The 16,716-nt window shown below is 27.2% G+C and overlaps 1 protein-coding gene across 1 annotated transcript in view; it reads right to left on the bottom strand.

The window, feature by feature from the left end:
- Nucleotides 1-15,916, bottom strand: part of LOC105364996 (discoidin domain-containing receptor 2-like) — a gene marked incomplete at its 3' end in the record, with an annotated part of 143,771 nt that extends 127,855 nt beyond the window's left edge. Inside the window, exon 1 of the mRNA XM_011503041.1 lies at nucleotides 15,775-15,916. Within this exon, the coding sequence (XP_011501343.1) occupies nucleotides 15,775-15,883 (109 nt within the window). The remainder of the gene's footprint in view (nucleotides 1-15,774) is intronic.
- Nucleotides 15,917-16,716: the final 800 nt, after the last annotated feature.

The following is a 16,716-nucleotide window of genomic DNA, read 5'->3' as shown; positions in this document are numbered from 1 at the left end:
CAAATTGTGTCGTAAAAATTTATTAATTTAATAATTGTTTCACTTCGTTATATTAGAGAACGCGTCAAAAAAAAAAAAAAAAAAAAAAAAAAAAAAAAAAACAAATTTAATTCAATAAATATTGTATTCATTAAAAGTTTATTCTTATAAAAATGCACTATGTATTTTAATAATAATTTTAATAATAATATTTGTACTAAATTTTAATTATTTACATAAACTGGTGAGCTTATTGTAAAAGCAAGATAGTTAATTTAATGAAGTAATGCTTATCAATGATAACTAATGTATGAAAGTCAATGTTAATCGTAAATGTGAGAGGAAGCCATGTTTGTGTATTTTACATGCATCGAAGGACCAATACTTTAACGTATCTCGTTAAATTTTACCGGTTTCAGATGTACAGACGTCTACTATGTCGCGTAAGAAACACTTGGAAAGAAGTCATTAAAAGTTTAGCTTCGGTGCACTACTGGCAGCGTCGACTTTAACATAACAAAATAAATTGTTCTAGCAAGATATTATTCGTCCACATCTTACTAGTTTTTTTTTTTTTTTTTTTTTTTTTTTTTTATTATTCTTTTATTTATCTCTCCTTCCCCTAACCCCTCCACGCTCCAATAACCCCATTCTGTCCCATTTTTCATCTTTCTCCATCTCTATAGTTTTCTGAAAATAATTCAGATTACATCTAATTTATATTAGAGATTAAGCATTTTTCTTATAATTTATTCCTTCTATTTAAATTTCAATAATACATATGACCATTCCAAAAGAAAGCACAGTAAAGCAATAAATCATTGCTCTTTTAAAGCATATTTATGCAAAAAAATTTATCTATCAACGCATAAAATCACTGTATATTTAGTATATAAATATTTTTAGAATTTTTTAACAAAGTTTTGCGCATGGAATATTGTTTCATGATTTATAAATGTAACATTAGTCTGAAATAAAATTGAAAAAATTTTCCTCAACTGGCTTCCGAGATGAGTGTAATCCACCTTTAACGTGTTTTTAGATTATACTTTAATATTTGGTAATCAAAAGCATATTAATGCATTTAAGAAATATTTCGCAAAAACTAACATACAGCGAGAAAGTAAATGAAAGCAGATGTGGGTTAAGATTGGACATTAGGTTGGATCGAAAACCGGAAGAGAGTAGTGAGTGTATGACCGACGTAATGGAAGGGATGGGAAACGAGGCCGTTTAGACCGCGTAGATTAGAAAAGTGGGGCCCACTATTGCCGAACCACGTAAATCGTGTATTTTAATTAATTAAGATGGATATGCTAATTGTTTATTGAGTGGCGCATCAAACTTCATACTTTTATTTAGTCGATCTAATATTACAAATGTAACGACGGCAGTGAGTCCTCGGGTCGTGAAACCGTCATTTTCAGAACGAACGTTAGTAGACAGCCAGAGAGATAGAATTGAAGTGGCGCGATGGAGGCGTCGAACTCTCAACTTCAACTTCAACTTCAACTTCAACTCCGTATATATCGAATAAATACTTCTGGTAATGCATTTACATTTAGCCAACATTATAAATGTACTCGCATACTGTTTTACTAGAAAGAGCAGTTTGTGACACTGCAATTAAAGTTGTAGTTAAAAATGAATACATTAAAGTTAATATCAACGTTTATTGTAGTAGGCTTATTCTAGTAATTGTAAAATCATAATGGCTAATCCGAGAATGTTATTCATAAATATTCGAGACCGAATGTACATATTTTATTATTATTATTAGCATTAAAAACTGAATGACGTGACATTACGCAAAGTATAAATATTATTATTATTATTATTATTATTATATACCGTTTGCCATTAACAATGAGCATTGAGAACTTGATAAAGTAAATGAACCTACGTAAATAACATCAAATATGAGAGGAACTAAGTTTAATTACAATGCCATGCTATTTCTACCATCAGTTAGCAGTCTTTCGTCCCTCTAGCGAGTCTCCACAAATCGCATATTTATATAGCGAGAATACCTTTGCGTGGTTACGTATGTGTGAATTAGATCACACTCGGCTGGCAATGTCATACACGTATACGCGCGAGTGCGCCATAAGTGACAAGCATTTAGTTTCTCTTTGTTCGCTCCTTGTTTTAAAACTTTGCTGTCAACATGTGCAAAGAAAAGCCGAGTGGGAGTCAGCGACAGTGGATGGCACGACTAACTGTAGGGTAACATGGCTTTGGCAATGTTTACATCCGGACCCAAAATTCTGGTAGCTTTGAAAGCACTTTGGGCACCGTTAAGCTTTCGAGGAGCTTCATTGTCTATCAGAAAAGCTCGACTATTTTGCAATGCCTCGACTTAGATTAGCTCTCTCAATTTCCTCGTTCCTCGTTCATTATAGCGTTTTGAGCGTCGTCCCGAGACTTGTAAAATTCGACAATAGTTGATGATCGAAGGGCGGCTGATCTTTCATCAACTTCAATGATAAGACGAATATTGTCTCAAGTATTTAGAGCATAGCCTCCTTCCATTCAATTTCATTCGTTTATTTTCTAATGAATTATATTGTAATATTAGCTATTCTTCGGCAATTTCATTCACAAAGTAAAATATTAAGCCGCAAATTGTCCATGATTATTATTGTTATTATTACTATTATTTTTTTCTTTTTTTCTTGACTTGGAGAAAACGCGATTCATATAATATATACAATTGTACGGTGTACAATTAAACTGCTAATTAGTTATATATTATTTTTTTACTTTTATAGTATAATTTTGATTTAGCCTTCTTCTGGTTTTTTTTTTTTTTTTTTTTTTAATCAATCTTTACTGATTGATAGAAGAAAGTTTCAATACAAACTTCTCAATATTTTAATTCAAAGTTTTTATCGTAAAAGTTATTGATCGTTGAGAATATATTAATTTATTATTATTATTATATTTGTTTATTATTAATATTGCTGTTATTGCTTTCTTAATAATATTGAAATTTAGTCATAATGGATAAGTAATTAAAAAATGTAAGATTCGTTCAATGTTTTTTTTGAATTTTACTTTCATTAATAACAAAATTCCACATTTGTACTTTCTGTGCTACATCTTAAGTATTTGTTTAATGGTTTAAATTCATTGCCATTAGTAATTATGTTCAAAGATATAACGACAGTAATCTTTCTCTCAAGAAGAATTTACGAAAATCTGAAGAACGTTTCAGAATTTGGAAAATAATGTCGACTCAATTTCAGTTTTAATAATTAAATTTTGGCAAATCAATGATTTGTTAATTTTTTTATACAAACCGCATAATTTAACTAGTATTGACATTTTTTGGCATCGAATTAGTATTCTATAATATTATAAATATAATTGATCCAATGACTTCGATAATCCATACGTCCTTAACATAAGTGCGATACGCGCGCGCGCGCGCGCGCACACACACACACACACACACACACACACACTGTGGCATACATGCATATACAGAGGTACTAATATATAATATAAAGCTTGGTTAAAATAATATTATACATTTAGTTAATAAATATATATTCTAGTTTAAATTTATATTATTATAATTAATATAGTAACTATTTACAGTTGCACACACGTTAAATTCTTATCAATTAATAATGATGTGCTTAATTATTCTTTTTGATAAAATAAATCATAATTTTTCATTTGAAGATTACTTTCTGACAATTAAAAATATAAGAATTAGTCTTCTTAAATAAAATTAATGTACTTGGCAAGGCAAAAGTTAGTGCTTTGGCTAAATTGAATTATTTCTTTATGTAATTAAAAATTTTTCTTCAATAATAGTTTATAAATTACAGATACTTTCATTAATTGTCGACAGTCTAGTTGACGAAATAATAAACAAGCAAAAGAAATTTTCTCCGCTCACTAATGTTCTTTAAATTTTTACACATTATATTATTCGTTTTCATATTTACAATAAATATAATGATATATTCAAATATCAATTAAGATTCGTAAATATTTTTTCTACTTATTTTTCACCGATACGACGATATTCATAGTTTATTAAAAATTAAATTATTCTTATTTATAAAGAGCAATGAAAGTTAATAATGCTTTCGTTATCCTTTTCCCATTCGTTTTATTATAATTCTTCGCCTTATTTAGAAATATCATTATCGTTGTTGTTGTTAATATTGCAATAAGGGGGTGTTTTATGCGATGCGAGAAGGAATTGTACGTAAAAATTGATAAATAGGCCGTTTCATATTTACATTGGATATTATTCGCGTGTCATTATTACTGCAAAAACATAAGGGTTTGTAATTATCGTGGCCTATGAGACAATTCGATTTCTAATAACAAATCTAGTTAACTGACCTGAAAGAATAACGTAAGTGTGTATTTGTTACTACCTGATTATTCGGTACTTCACACAATAATCTTAATATTCTAATTAATTTGACTTTGATGTAGATTAATTTGACAGAAATAAATATTAGCCATTGATTCATTCTTACTTAATGTCCGATTTAATCGAGTAGAGCAATGATTGATATTTCTGGTGATTGTGATATTTAGCCAGAGACTTACATAAATTATAAATGTAGGACAACTAATGTTTTGAATAAATATTTTCATAAATTAATGTATCTGATATATTTATACATATTATTGATGTTTCATTGTAATACTTAAAAAATTTTATTATACTAAAATGTAATTGAATTTAAATACTACATAGTAAAATTTGAATAGGATGCATACATATGCATACATGCAAACATTCATCTATGCACGCGAATTCAGATATGCACACATACATATATATTTCTGTGGATATGAATGGATGCATTTTTAATTTTCATTATTATCCATTATTATGGAAATTTTACAAGTATAAAGAATAAAATTTCTCCATATATATATATATATATATATATATATAGATTCATAGCACTTTATTAGTATATTAAAATGTATGTTGATAATTTAAATTATATAAAAGTCATAAAGTTACGAATAAAATAATTGAAATTCAATTGTAATTTCTTCGTTTACGTTAAGATACAATGAGATTAAAAAGCAGAAAGCAGAGATGTGAAATATTCTTTAATATGTATATAGAGAAATAATCTTAACAAATCTTATTTAATATTATAATTGTATAATATAAACATATAATATTAGTTTAACATTTTATTATTAGTTTAGAATTTTATTGCAATTGAATTGTTCAAGGATATCGTTCATTATTACCTAATGATTGCAGATTCTTTGAAATCAGCATTTTATTAAATTTAGCGCAAAAGTAAATGAAAGAAGAGATTCTTGATTACGCTTAAAACAATTATTTAATCCAGTAGTTTTTAATCTTTATACTTTTCTTATATTAGTAGCTTATATTATAATTTTAGAATAATATAATAGTTTTTCGTAATTTATCTTTGTATAGATCTTTATATAAAAGTGGATCGAATTATTTCTTAAAAAAAAAATTGTGATTATATTTATTGAGAAATGAAGATTAAAAAGTTTTTTGACTGCAAACAAAGCATTGTAACATATCATTTGTTGAGAATATTCATTTTTGAAAAAATATTTAACAATGCAAAAAAGCATTAAAGGCTTAAACAAATTTTATAAATTAAATTCATATCTATTTATAAATACGGATAAGTTATATTTTAACCATTTGAGAAGCTATTTTGATTTTCTCGTACTATTTATCTTAAGTTTCAACCGATAATACTAATGCACAATTAATCCCTTAAATAGTACATATTGTTCTTTAAGAATAATAATTTTGCAGCGTAATGCAAGTATTTTATGACCTTGTGACTCTTTAGTGATACGTGGACATATATGCACGCACGGTTGAAGAAAATGTGCGTGACTCTTGGGCAGATGAGCTCTTGAAGATCTCTTCAAGCAGAAGTTTTCAAAAACGTATCTCGGGCTCGTATTTTCCATGTACATCTTTGTACGGACTGTTTACTTACTTCGAGGACGAACCATTTAGCATAACAAGACGGGCGAAAGTTCAGGAGCGGAAAACGTCAGCGGAGGAAGGAAAAAAGCAGCGTTAGGGAGTAAAGGAGTTATAGGTTGACAAGGGACAGAACCGAACAATGTCTACAAGACCGTCGCCAGCCTAAACTCATTCAACCTTCTAATATAGATTTTGGTTTCTTATGTTTTATTCTTATATTTTATTTCTATGTTTGCGACTACGTTTGCTCGCATACATTTTGAACTTCACCTGTTCGTGGAAAAAGCTTCGAGCAATATTAGTTATAGAACCAATATAAACTATGTACAATTAATCATTATATAATCATTCTATTATTATAATGTAAATAATAATTAATTGTTGAAAAAGACAATGTAAAAATATCTCGGTTATTTTGTATCAATTAATCAACTATCTCAGTTGCTTAACTTATCTATGTCGATATAATTTTATAATATTTTTTAGAATTTTTTATAATATTTAAAAATATTCTTAGCAACGTTGATGAGTCCAGAGTATATATATATATATATATATATATATATAGGCAATTGAAAAGTAAATTCATAAATATTATATTTTATTAAATACGACGTGAATTATTAGAAGGTAATAGATACATTTAGAAATTTTTCAGATATACAAATATCATTTTGAAAATATTTTTTAATAATTTTTCTTTAACACATGTATTCCATATGCATACTATTAATATTAAAATGTTTTTTTATTAAGTCCTATTATTTTTTAGTAATCGGCTTTAAAATGCTTAACAATCTTACAGGAATATTTTGTCCATCAAATATTATACTGAATATAAATTAAATTCCGATAAGCTCTTTTGATTAAATGTGTTAAAAATAAAGTCAATATCACATATTTAACATTACGCGCACGCGCGCGCGCGCAGACACACATATAAGGAAATAATATACGAAAGACAAAAATTTAACATAAGTAAATTTTATATCTACAATTTCATTATATAATAAAATTTGTTATTATATAATTGGGTAAAGTATTTTTAACCTCATTTCACAAATAATAATAAACAAAATAAAAATTTATATAAATTTCGTATTTAGTATTACAATAAAATCATTATTGCAATATATATCTATTAATGAGAAATTAAGTATTTTGAAGTAATTAATTGCAAATGAACAATTTAAAAAGTTATATATTAAATTAATAAGTAATTCTAATGTTTGTAATAAATAAAATTTGTATATTATGTCAAATAGTTTTTCGTAAAATTGAAAATCATCACCTTGAAAACTCCAACGTTTTCATTGCGTTTAAACATTATTTAATGCTCCTAAATTGTTTAAATTTTCAAAATTGCTGCAATACATTAAATGAATGCAGAATTTAATAAATTGTTAGATAAGATAATAGATATAAGTCCTCGTTGCAATTGATAATTCGATAACATGAGAATTGAGCGAAACAACGGATAAGCAAATAAGGGAATGGTGCCAAAGTGGAATGGCATCTTCCATCACCAAATATTTTTTATACTATAATAAAATATTTGATGTGAAAATCGTAAATTATGTATTGTAAAAATAAATATTAATTCGAAAAGTAAGGCCACAATTATTGGTCAACATTTAATATTATTATTATATTGGATTGTTTTTATTTAATATTCTATTTAATAATAGGAGACCGTGGCCTACCGTCTAGTCGTACCTACACATTTATCAATATTGATATTGTGGTTAATTGTCATTGTCGCCATTAAATTAGACTATATTAGATGCACCTAGTAAATACACATTATTCGACCGAATATGTTGATTTTATTGAAAAATAGGACGATTGACAAGTAGCGACAAAAGCAGCGTGCATCACATTCAATGATTTCTTAGACATATTTTCTGTCCAAATAGTTGGCAATCGGCATAATAAAAAATATAATGTAAAGATATCTTTTTCAAAGTTAAATTAACTAAAACTAAAGGATAAATTGGACAATGTCGAGATGTTGCCTTTAATTATTAAAAACATAAAGAGCTCATGCTAATACGGATTCAATAATTTTTTAATTGAACTGTAATGACATTCACGATTTAAATCGCAGGATCGTGGCGAAAGGGGCAGGGAAGTCGGGATGATGTACAAGTCCCATTGTACGTGTATCTCATTACACGAATGTAAGAGGCTCCATTTTCCTTTTGTATGGTGTATGAATGATTATACTGAGGTGGTTGTGCAAGAATCGGTCAAAGGATATCAACGCATTGAAGTCGCAGCATTTGAGAGTGTGGGAGTCGTCGTCTGGAAATTATTGTGTGGTAATTGTAAGAGGGAGCAATTATATATATATATATATATATATATATATATATATATAGGTGTCATTTTATAGTTTCAAAATTATAAATATATAACAATTACGAAACATGTGCTCGCATTCTAATGAATAATAAAGACTTAAAAATTTTTTTTAACATGTGAAATTGTACTTTGAGCATGAGAATATTGCCGATAGATTTGTATATTCGATACTGTTGATGGAAATAATATTAGACTTATTGCCACATTTTAATAATTCCAAAGTCCGTATACTTTACTCCCATTGTATATGAAATAATTTCATTAAACACACTTAAATATTACATTTGATACTCTTCATTTATCTATGTTTTGCCTATGCTGTTCTATATCTTTTCTATTTCTTTATATTTGTTCGTGTTCATGAGTGACCAAGTACATATGTTACTGCATCATCTTCTTGGTTGTCTTATCGTACGCCGTTTTTTTTCTTTTTTCATGACTTTCAGACATGTAGACGTTAACTCAAGTAGGTCGTTACGATGTAACGACAGAAGTGGTCGGAGTGGGAAGTGGAGTGGGATAACTATAAGAGGGTTGGTGCGGAAGAGAGAAATAGTGAGGGATAGTGTGAGAGAGAGAGAGAGAGAGAGAGAGAGAGAGAGAGAGGGAGGGAGAGAGAAGGAGCGAGTAAGGGCGAGCGAGCGATAGGGTGGTAGTGGGTGGGTGGGGTTGGAGGGCAAGGCAAAGGACTAGGAGAAAAGGAAGGTGGGACGCATACGGGATGGAATCGGTGACATTAGTGACATTTATCGGGGCTTGACTTCGAAATACGAGCCCGAGGGGAGTCGCGGCATCCTGCCTGAGCCGGTGGAGATGTTCTGGCACGATATTGCGGTAGAGCGCACCACACTCCAGTATAGCATATTGTGTTTTTTTTTTTATATTTTTTTTTGTAATAATATACGTGCCTCTACGCTTGGAATATAATTATTTACGTGCAATTGTTTTTAATGCTTTGTACACATTTGTAATGAATGAGAATTTTCTACTTTCTTTAATCGATGCCAAGCATGGAGAATACAAATTAATTAACTGAATAGTAATTCTCATTGTTCTTATTATTTAAAAAAATTACATCATTAAAGTTTTATTATAACTCATAAAATAAGATGGATATTTTATATGAAAGTAAGGAAGTATTGAAAGTTATATATATATATATATATATATATATATATATATAATATATTTTTGATATTACGAAAATTAAATATAACTTAAATTTACAATTATTCCAATTAATTAAAGAAATCATAAAATTATACGTGCGGTATTCTATTTGATATTCTTATAATTTATAATACAATGATTATATCTCAATAGGTTAATTAAAATTCAATAGAAATACATCTAATTGTTTAGTATTGAGAAAATTATATATTTGTAAAGCGTACAGTGTATATTTTACACATATCATTCCATTTAAAAAATTAATAATTTTTGCACATTAGGCCATATCTATGTATTTATATGATAATATAACCATTAATGTTTATAATTAATGTTTTCTTCAATTATTTTACATTCACTGAAATATTCCTTATAAGGAAGCTCATATTAAATATAAATGTTAATGTGTGGATGCCCTAATAAATTAGTTAGTTAATAATTTATGTCGCTATACAGCCGAAGCAACATTCAGATTGCAATTCGAAATTCAGATGACTCGTTATGCGTTCTACACTGTTGATGCCAATACAGTTGCATTTAACGAATTTTAGATATAATTTTCTGATTTGCGAGAACTGTAAACCGTATAGTTTTTGTAATTTTTACATGCCAGCTTTCACTTATTGTTCCATTAATTATTATTGTTTAAATTAATTAGAAAATTAGTTCATATTAGAATGTTTTTTATTAATTTCTTATAATTAATTGTATTAAATCATAGTACACCTTTCTATAATATATTTAACAACTAATATTTATTTAAAATAAACGATTCAATTGTTATTATTGTATGTGTGTGTAATTGAAATGTGTACCTTATAAAACTAATAGCTATTTTTAATTCTTTAATCAACAAATAATGTTGTAATTATTCGAATTTAATATTATATTTTATGTTAAAGTATTGAAAGAATACGTAGTAAGTGTATTTGTCGAAATATTTTAACGATATTTAAGAATGTTTCGATTATCATTCAATTTTCTAATGTTATAATTAAAGTAATATTGTAATTATATTATGAATGATATATTATAATCTAAATAAAAAAATATGCTTTTATTAAGTAGTAAAATTTGCAAGGATGGAAGTAATGTTGATGGCAATGAAAGCTAAATTATTTTGCGTTATTTATATAAAAAGAGTACATAATTTTGGCATACGAAGAAAGAATATTTATTACATTTGTAATTATTAATGATTTCAAAACTAATATTGAATCAATTGATGTAAAATTAATTATATTTTTTAACGTAGCGTATTTCGACTAAAATGAGAATTAATTTGAAATATGTATATGGATTTTCCAAATATATAATCAAAATATGCATATATCTATTTATAAATACAACAATTGTAATTGGGTGAATGAATTTGATATTTGATCTTATTGAATTTGCTTATATATACTATTGATATTAATGTTTTATGTATACGCGTCATTGTGATTGATATATTAACGACATTTTTCAAATGAAATATTATATTAATATTTTTATATTATAAGAACATAATTGTAAACGATTTTTCTTTTTCTCTTTTTTTCTTCTTTTTTTTTTTTTTTTAACTGTTATATTAATATATAAGGAATTATTTTATTGAATTTAATACTCTTGTCGTTATTCCGTACGACTTTTTCTTTTCTACACTTTTTTAGCCTCTCTTTCATTCATCCTCAATGCCATATCTCACATTTTATTTTGAATTAAATTCAAAATAATTGGTCCCTCGAGGTCCGATGCACATATACGTTGTGCATTATTAACTTGGACTGTAATGTCGTCCTCGCTTCGAGCTTCGTTCTGAGCAGTGAAATAAAAAGTATTGATAGCGTGATACCACCTACTAAGATAATCCTGATTTAGTATATAATAATAAATAAGGAACTATGTATATGTTATTATATTTTACTCTTCACTATCCATAAAATTAATTAAATTCATGACTGAGCAGTAGTAGTAGTAGTAGTAGTAGTAGCCAGTAAGCATTCTTTACGAGATTTCTTTACATTTTTTAAATTAATATAGTCATTAAAATTTTAATAATAAACTCATATTTGAATTTACTAATTATCTAGCAAGAAAAATATATTGCGGAATAAAATATTTTTGAAAGATTATAATTTTTATGCATTTTATTAAATGTTTTTTCAACAAATTTCTTCAATCATATTTTAGTGACGTACTGTAATGTATTACGAACATCTCATAGTTAATATTTAAATTGTGTTTTAATATGAATTTAATATGAAATTAGCAGACTATATTGATTTCTTCATTATGGAGATTAAGTTTTATAATTATTACAGATATAACATGAATTAAAGAGAATAACGCTCGGCAGACAATAATAATATATTATAAATATATTTTTAAGAATTCAATTAATTCAATTAATAAAATTAATAAAGGATTAATATAAGTATTCATAAGTGCTTTGTGAGAAAATATGAAAATTACATTATTGTTTAAACAGTTTAGAAAGTATGTTACATAGTTAATTTAAAAATATCTGCAGAAACATAGAGTCGAATCAAAAAGTGAGTTTTATAATAGTTCAGTCGGGTAAAAGAAAACATAGAAATAAAAGAGAAGCCAGAGAAGAAGCTATAATGTATAAGGATTAAACGGAAATGAAATCTGAAGCGAAGTATGTGCAAATGTTAGACGTATATGGCAAGTGAGAGAGATAGAAGAGAGAAAGATAGAGTAAAATGGTTGGAATTGAAAATTTTAGTATAGCGGGAAGCGTCCTTATACCCATAAGAAATTGTTCGACGAGACTGCGAATACGCCAAGGTAGAGTAAAAAAGACTGTCACACACACGCGCGCGCGCGCGCACACACACACACACACAAAGTTGATAAGAAATAGCTGGACAGATAAATAAAATTGGAGAATGCGAGAGAAAGGACGAGAGGGAGTGAGTGAGTGAGTGAGTGAGTGAGAGAGAGAGAGAGAGAGAGAGAGAGAGAGATTGAAAATAGAAAGAGAAGAGGTGGTCGATTTTGGGAGCAGCTGCTTAGCGTGCATCGCTTTTACCTACACTATCGCAGTTACACAACATAAGCTCTTTTACTCCATGACTTATACATGAGTTTATCTATAAAACAAGGGCACGATGCCTGGGAACTGAGTTACGTTTCTCGCCGTCTGATATACTTGTTTAATCAATAAACAATATACTATCATCTGTTGGTTTATGAACGATTATCTTTTTTTATGTTGTACAATACATCGGCATTAATATGTTCTACATGTCGTAGCTTTTTCCTTGCTCATATTTATTTCAGATGAGATAGATAATTGATGATAGCACTAAATTGTTGACTTTATTAAATGAATATTGAGAAATGGACAGAACAGAAGAAAATGAAAGGGTGAGAAAGAATAAATGTTTGAAAAATATATATATATATATATATGTATATATGAGAGGAGACAAGAAGAGGGACGGAGAGAGAGAGAGAGAGAGAGAGAGAGAGAGAGAGAGAGATTGTTCTATAGAGCTTATAGCATATAGATATATAATTGGTTATTTAGGTAGAATGTTCAAATTCAGTGAAATTTAATATATTTAATTTAAATTTTATTCTAAAACATATTTCACTAGTAACGTATGCATACATTTCTAAACTTATATACGAATAATTATTTTAATTGTCCTAATTATAATGATTCAATAATTTTAGTTAATATATTTTTCAGCAATTAAATTATCATTATAAACTTTTACTTAAGCCTTTCAATTATCCTAATATTAATTTCTGCGAGTTGTATCTCCATTTCTTAAAGATTAATACTGATTTATCATTTGTTAAATATATATATATATATATATATTTATAATGATATAACTTTTTTTTTTTTGTTTATTCCTTGTAAAAATATATAAATAATTTTTTCACTAGGTACATGCAATATCTCAATTAATTTCAAACTAAGTCTAATTTAATTGTAAAATGAAACGTAGTACCCTACTATGCATTCCAGGACATTTATATCGAATTATATGATTCTCATCTGATAGAATTGTATGTTAAAAAGCATTGTATATAAATATTTATATATAAACATATGAACATACATCATATATAACATATGAATAGCATTATAAAAATCGTTGCTATAATAAATAATAGAAAACTACGAAATATATAAATATACTTGATTACGCATAGTATACAATATAAATAAAAAATATTTTACAATGGAATTTTTGTTTTATTCTTCAAATAAGCTTTAACAAATTCATATTTCAATGCGGTAGCTGTCATATTAAAGTCAATTAGTCATATGAGTAATAGTGTACAACTAAAATCTCCTCAACTATTCGCGTAATTGATTATGCGGCAAAAGTTTATTTCACGCGATAATATCCAAATATAGTTGGTTCATTGGCACGTAACTTAAATCTACATAAATATGCATATGTGTACGTATACATACAAAAGCCATTGGTATATCAGAACTCTGATAATAAAAAATGGAAACAAGTCACCCCACACATTTAACCTTCCGTTCATTAATTTTAAAGCATATATATATATATATGTATATATATATATATATATGCGTACATATACGCATACACACAGACACAAAATCTCAAGGGCACATATTTTGAAACGGAAAGTGCGCGCGCCTACTAATAAGATAAGGCCGCGTGAGTGGAAGCTTTTTGTTCTTTCTATGAGCTTTATAAATGATATGGTGATTTAATTTTACATAAAAAATTTAGATGTTTGCGTCAAATATGCAATGTAATAGTTGGTTTTGGACTAAATTGATTATTTAAATTATGTTGATTAATAACATAAGGGATTAGATAATATTCCGAAAATAAGATAATTGCATTAAAATTTGATTCGCAATGAGTATTTTGAATTAAATAATCTTTCGAAGAATTTTATATTATTATTTCCTCGGAGAATTCTAGTTAACTAGTTAGTTAAAGCAATGGAAGCATATTAATACATATAAATGCGACGTTCATGATTACAATTTTAGTTTCAAATTGTATATTTATATTAAATTATAATCTCTGGTAATTAAAAATTTATTAAATCAATCTACTTAAATCTATTGAAATTAATTTATCGCTATAACATATAATATTCTATATATAAAATAAAAATTTTTTCGTTTACTACTTGTATTTGCAATTTCTAAATTATATAATCAATTTACTTACACGATTAATTTAATGATTAATTTTTAAATAAGTATAACAGATAAGCTGTGATAGTTTTTCAATTTTTATAATGTAAAATAAAATGAAACTTATCACCGTAACGCTTATTTATTATTCGGAAAATTATTTGAATGGGATAATATAAAATTCATAATTCATAAATCATTATAGATTAATTGAATAAGAATCATTGAATTTAATTAAATTTAATATCAATACTTATCTATTTATAATCAAAACATTATTCTTATAAAATGCCTATAAGTATATTTAAAATAGAAAGATGTTCATAAAATATTTAGCAATAGCTTAGTCTGCTGATATTAGATTTTCCTTAAAATATTAATGCCTCCACGTAGTTTACACATTTAAAGACTCGTCGGGTATTTTCGAGAGCGAATGTTTCATTTTATATGTTTAATATTTACAAATACTTAAGTACTTTTATTACACGCAACTTTATGAGAATTAATTTTAAACATGAATATAAAGAAATTTCAATACAATTTTACAATCTAACTCGAGCAGAAAAATTAAAAGTTTAAAATTTGATCTTAATGAGAATGTTGGTAGTTTTTCATTTTTCAGATAGCATATAATTAAATACAGAATAACATTTTTTTTTTAATTCAATTTTGGAATATACATTGAAAATTATATTTCCTATTTATTATCATAAAACCATTATGATTTTACATGAGAAATATTATTAATTACTAATTAAATAGCACCTTATTTAGAGAATATAAATTGACGCTCTATTAAATAGTTATTAATTATTGTAAAACTATCGTAAAAATTATAACCACCAGATACCAAATAATATTATTAATTCGAACAGATATTTCATTAATTTGCCCGGACGATTATAAACACCATGAATCCATTATAATCGATTTCTTCTATTTCTACGCGAATATTATTATCTTATTACAACTTTTAAGCCGATATTTCATAATAATTTCCCAACTCGATCAGTTGCTATTTATTTAACTGGAGAATGGCCAGTATGATAAGCTAGCCTTTAATTAATATCGAAATAATATGACAATGCGAAAGTGCCCTTAGGACGGAGTAGTTGAGTGTACTCACGTATGTCGAGGGCAGTTGCCACGCAGGTGAACATCACTAGGGCGACGAGGGACAGCTTCCGGCATCCGGACAGGGCCTGCGACGAATGATTGACCCTCATGCTGCCCATCGGGGATGTGTGACTTCAGGCGTTCATAAGGCCGTTGACTGTAAAAGGAAAGCAGAATTTTTTATCGTCTGGAAGGTCGTTGTTGGTGCGATGACTGGACTTTGCCACGGCGGCAAATTTTACGCGCCTGCGCAAATGTAATTGTTAATTAAAAGTATTTTTGAAAAGGCAGAAGAAAAGGCCTACTGACAGGTATTATGATCTATTAGTTTCAAAATTCTACAGAAATATCAAAACATCAAATGTAACCAATACGCGCGTGTACGTGTATGTGTGCGCGTGCGCGCGGACACGGTCGTAATGATATGCGAAGGAGTATAGAATAAACTCTAAACATTGAATATAACGTTTGGAATATGAATTAATTAATTAACAATATTCGCATTGCAATTGCCAGTAAGTATGACTTTCTTTTTCCAATTTTTCAAGCAATCTTTAAACGATAAAATTTTACAAGTTAGATTGCACTATTCTATTAGAATTATTTCCTCAAATATGCATCTTTAGAAAAATGATTATATTTTTTAAGATATATATATATATACATATATATATATATATATATATATATATATATATATCTAATTTATGTATAACTAAACATTTCTTACACTGCTTCTAGCTTATAAATGATGGATTTTTTTACTCAAATATTATTGAAGTATATGAATAACTTTATATTTCAATCAAATTTTGTATGTTTATATTATGCACTGTGAGTTCTCGAGTTTTAGAAAAATCACAAGTACATAATATAATAATAAAATTGACATTTTTACAAGTATTGGTTTTTTTTTTTTTTTTTTTTTTTTTTTTTTTTTTTTTTTTTATTT

The sequence above is a fragment of the Ceratosolen solmsi genome, unplaced genomic scaffold (assembly GCF_000503995.2).
Source record: "Ceratosolen solmsi marchali unplaced genomic scaffold, CerSol_1.0 scaffold61, whole genome shotgun sequence".
Classification (NCBI taxonomy): Eukaryota; Metazoa; Arthropoda; class Insecta; order Hymenoptera; family Agaonidae; genus Ceratosolen; species Ceratosolen solmsi.
The sequence above is the reverse complement of the archived record's forward strand: the minus strand, read 5'-3'. Positions and strand labels throughout refer to the sequence as shown.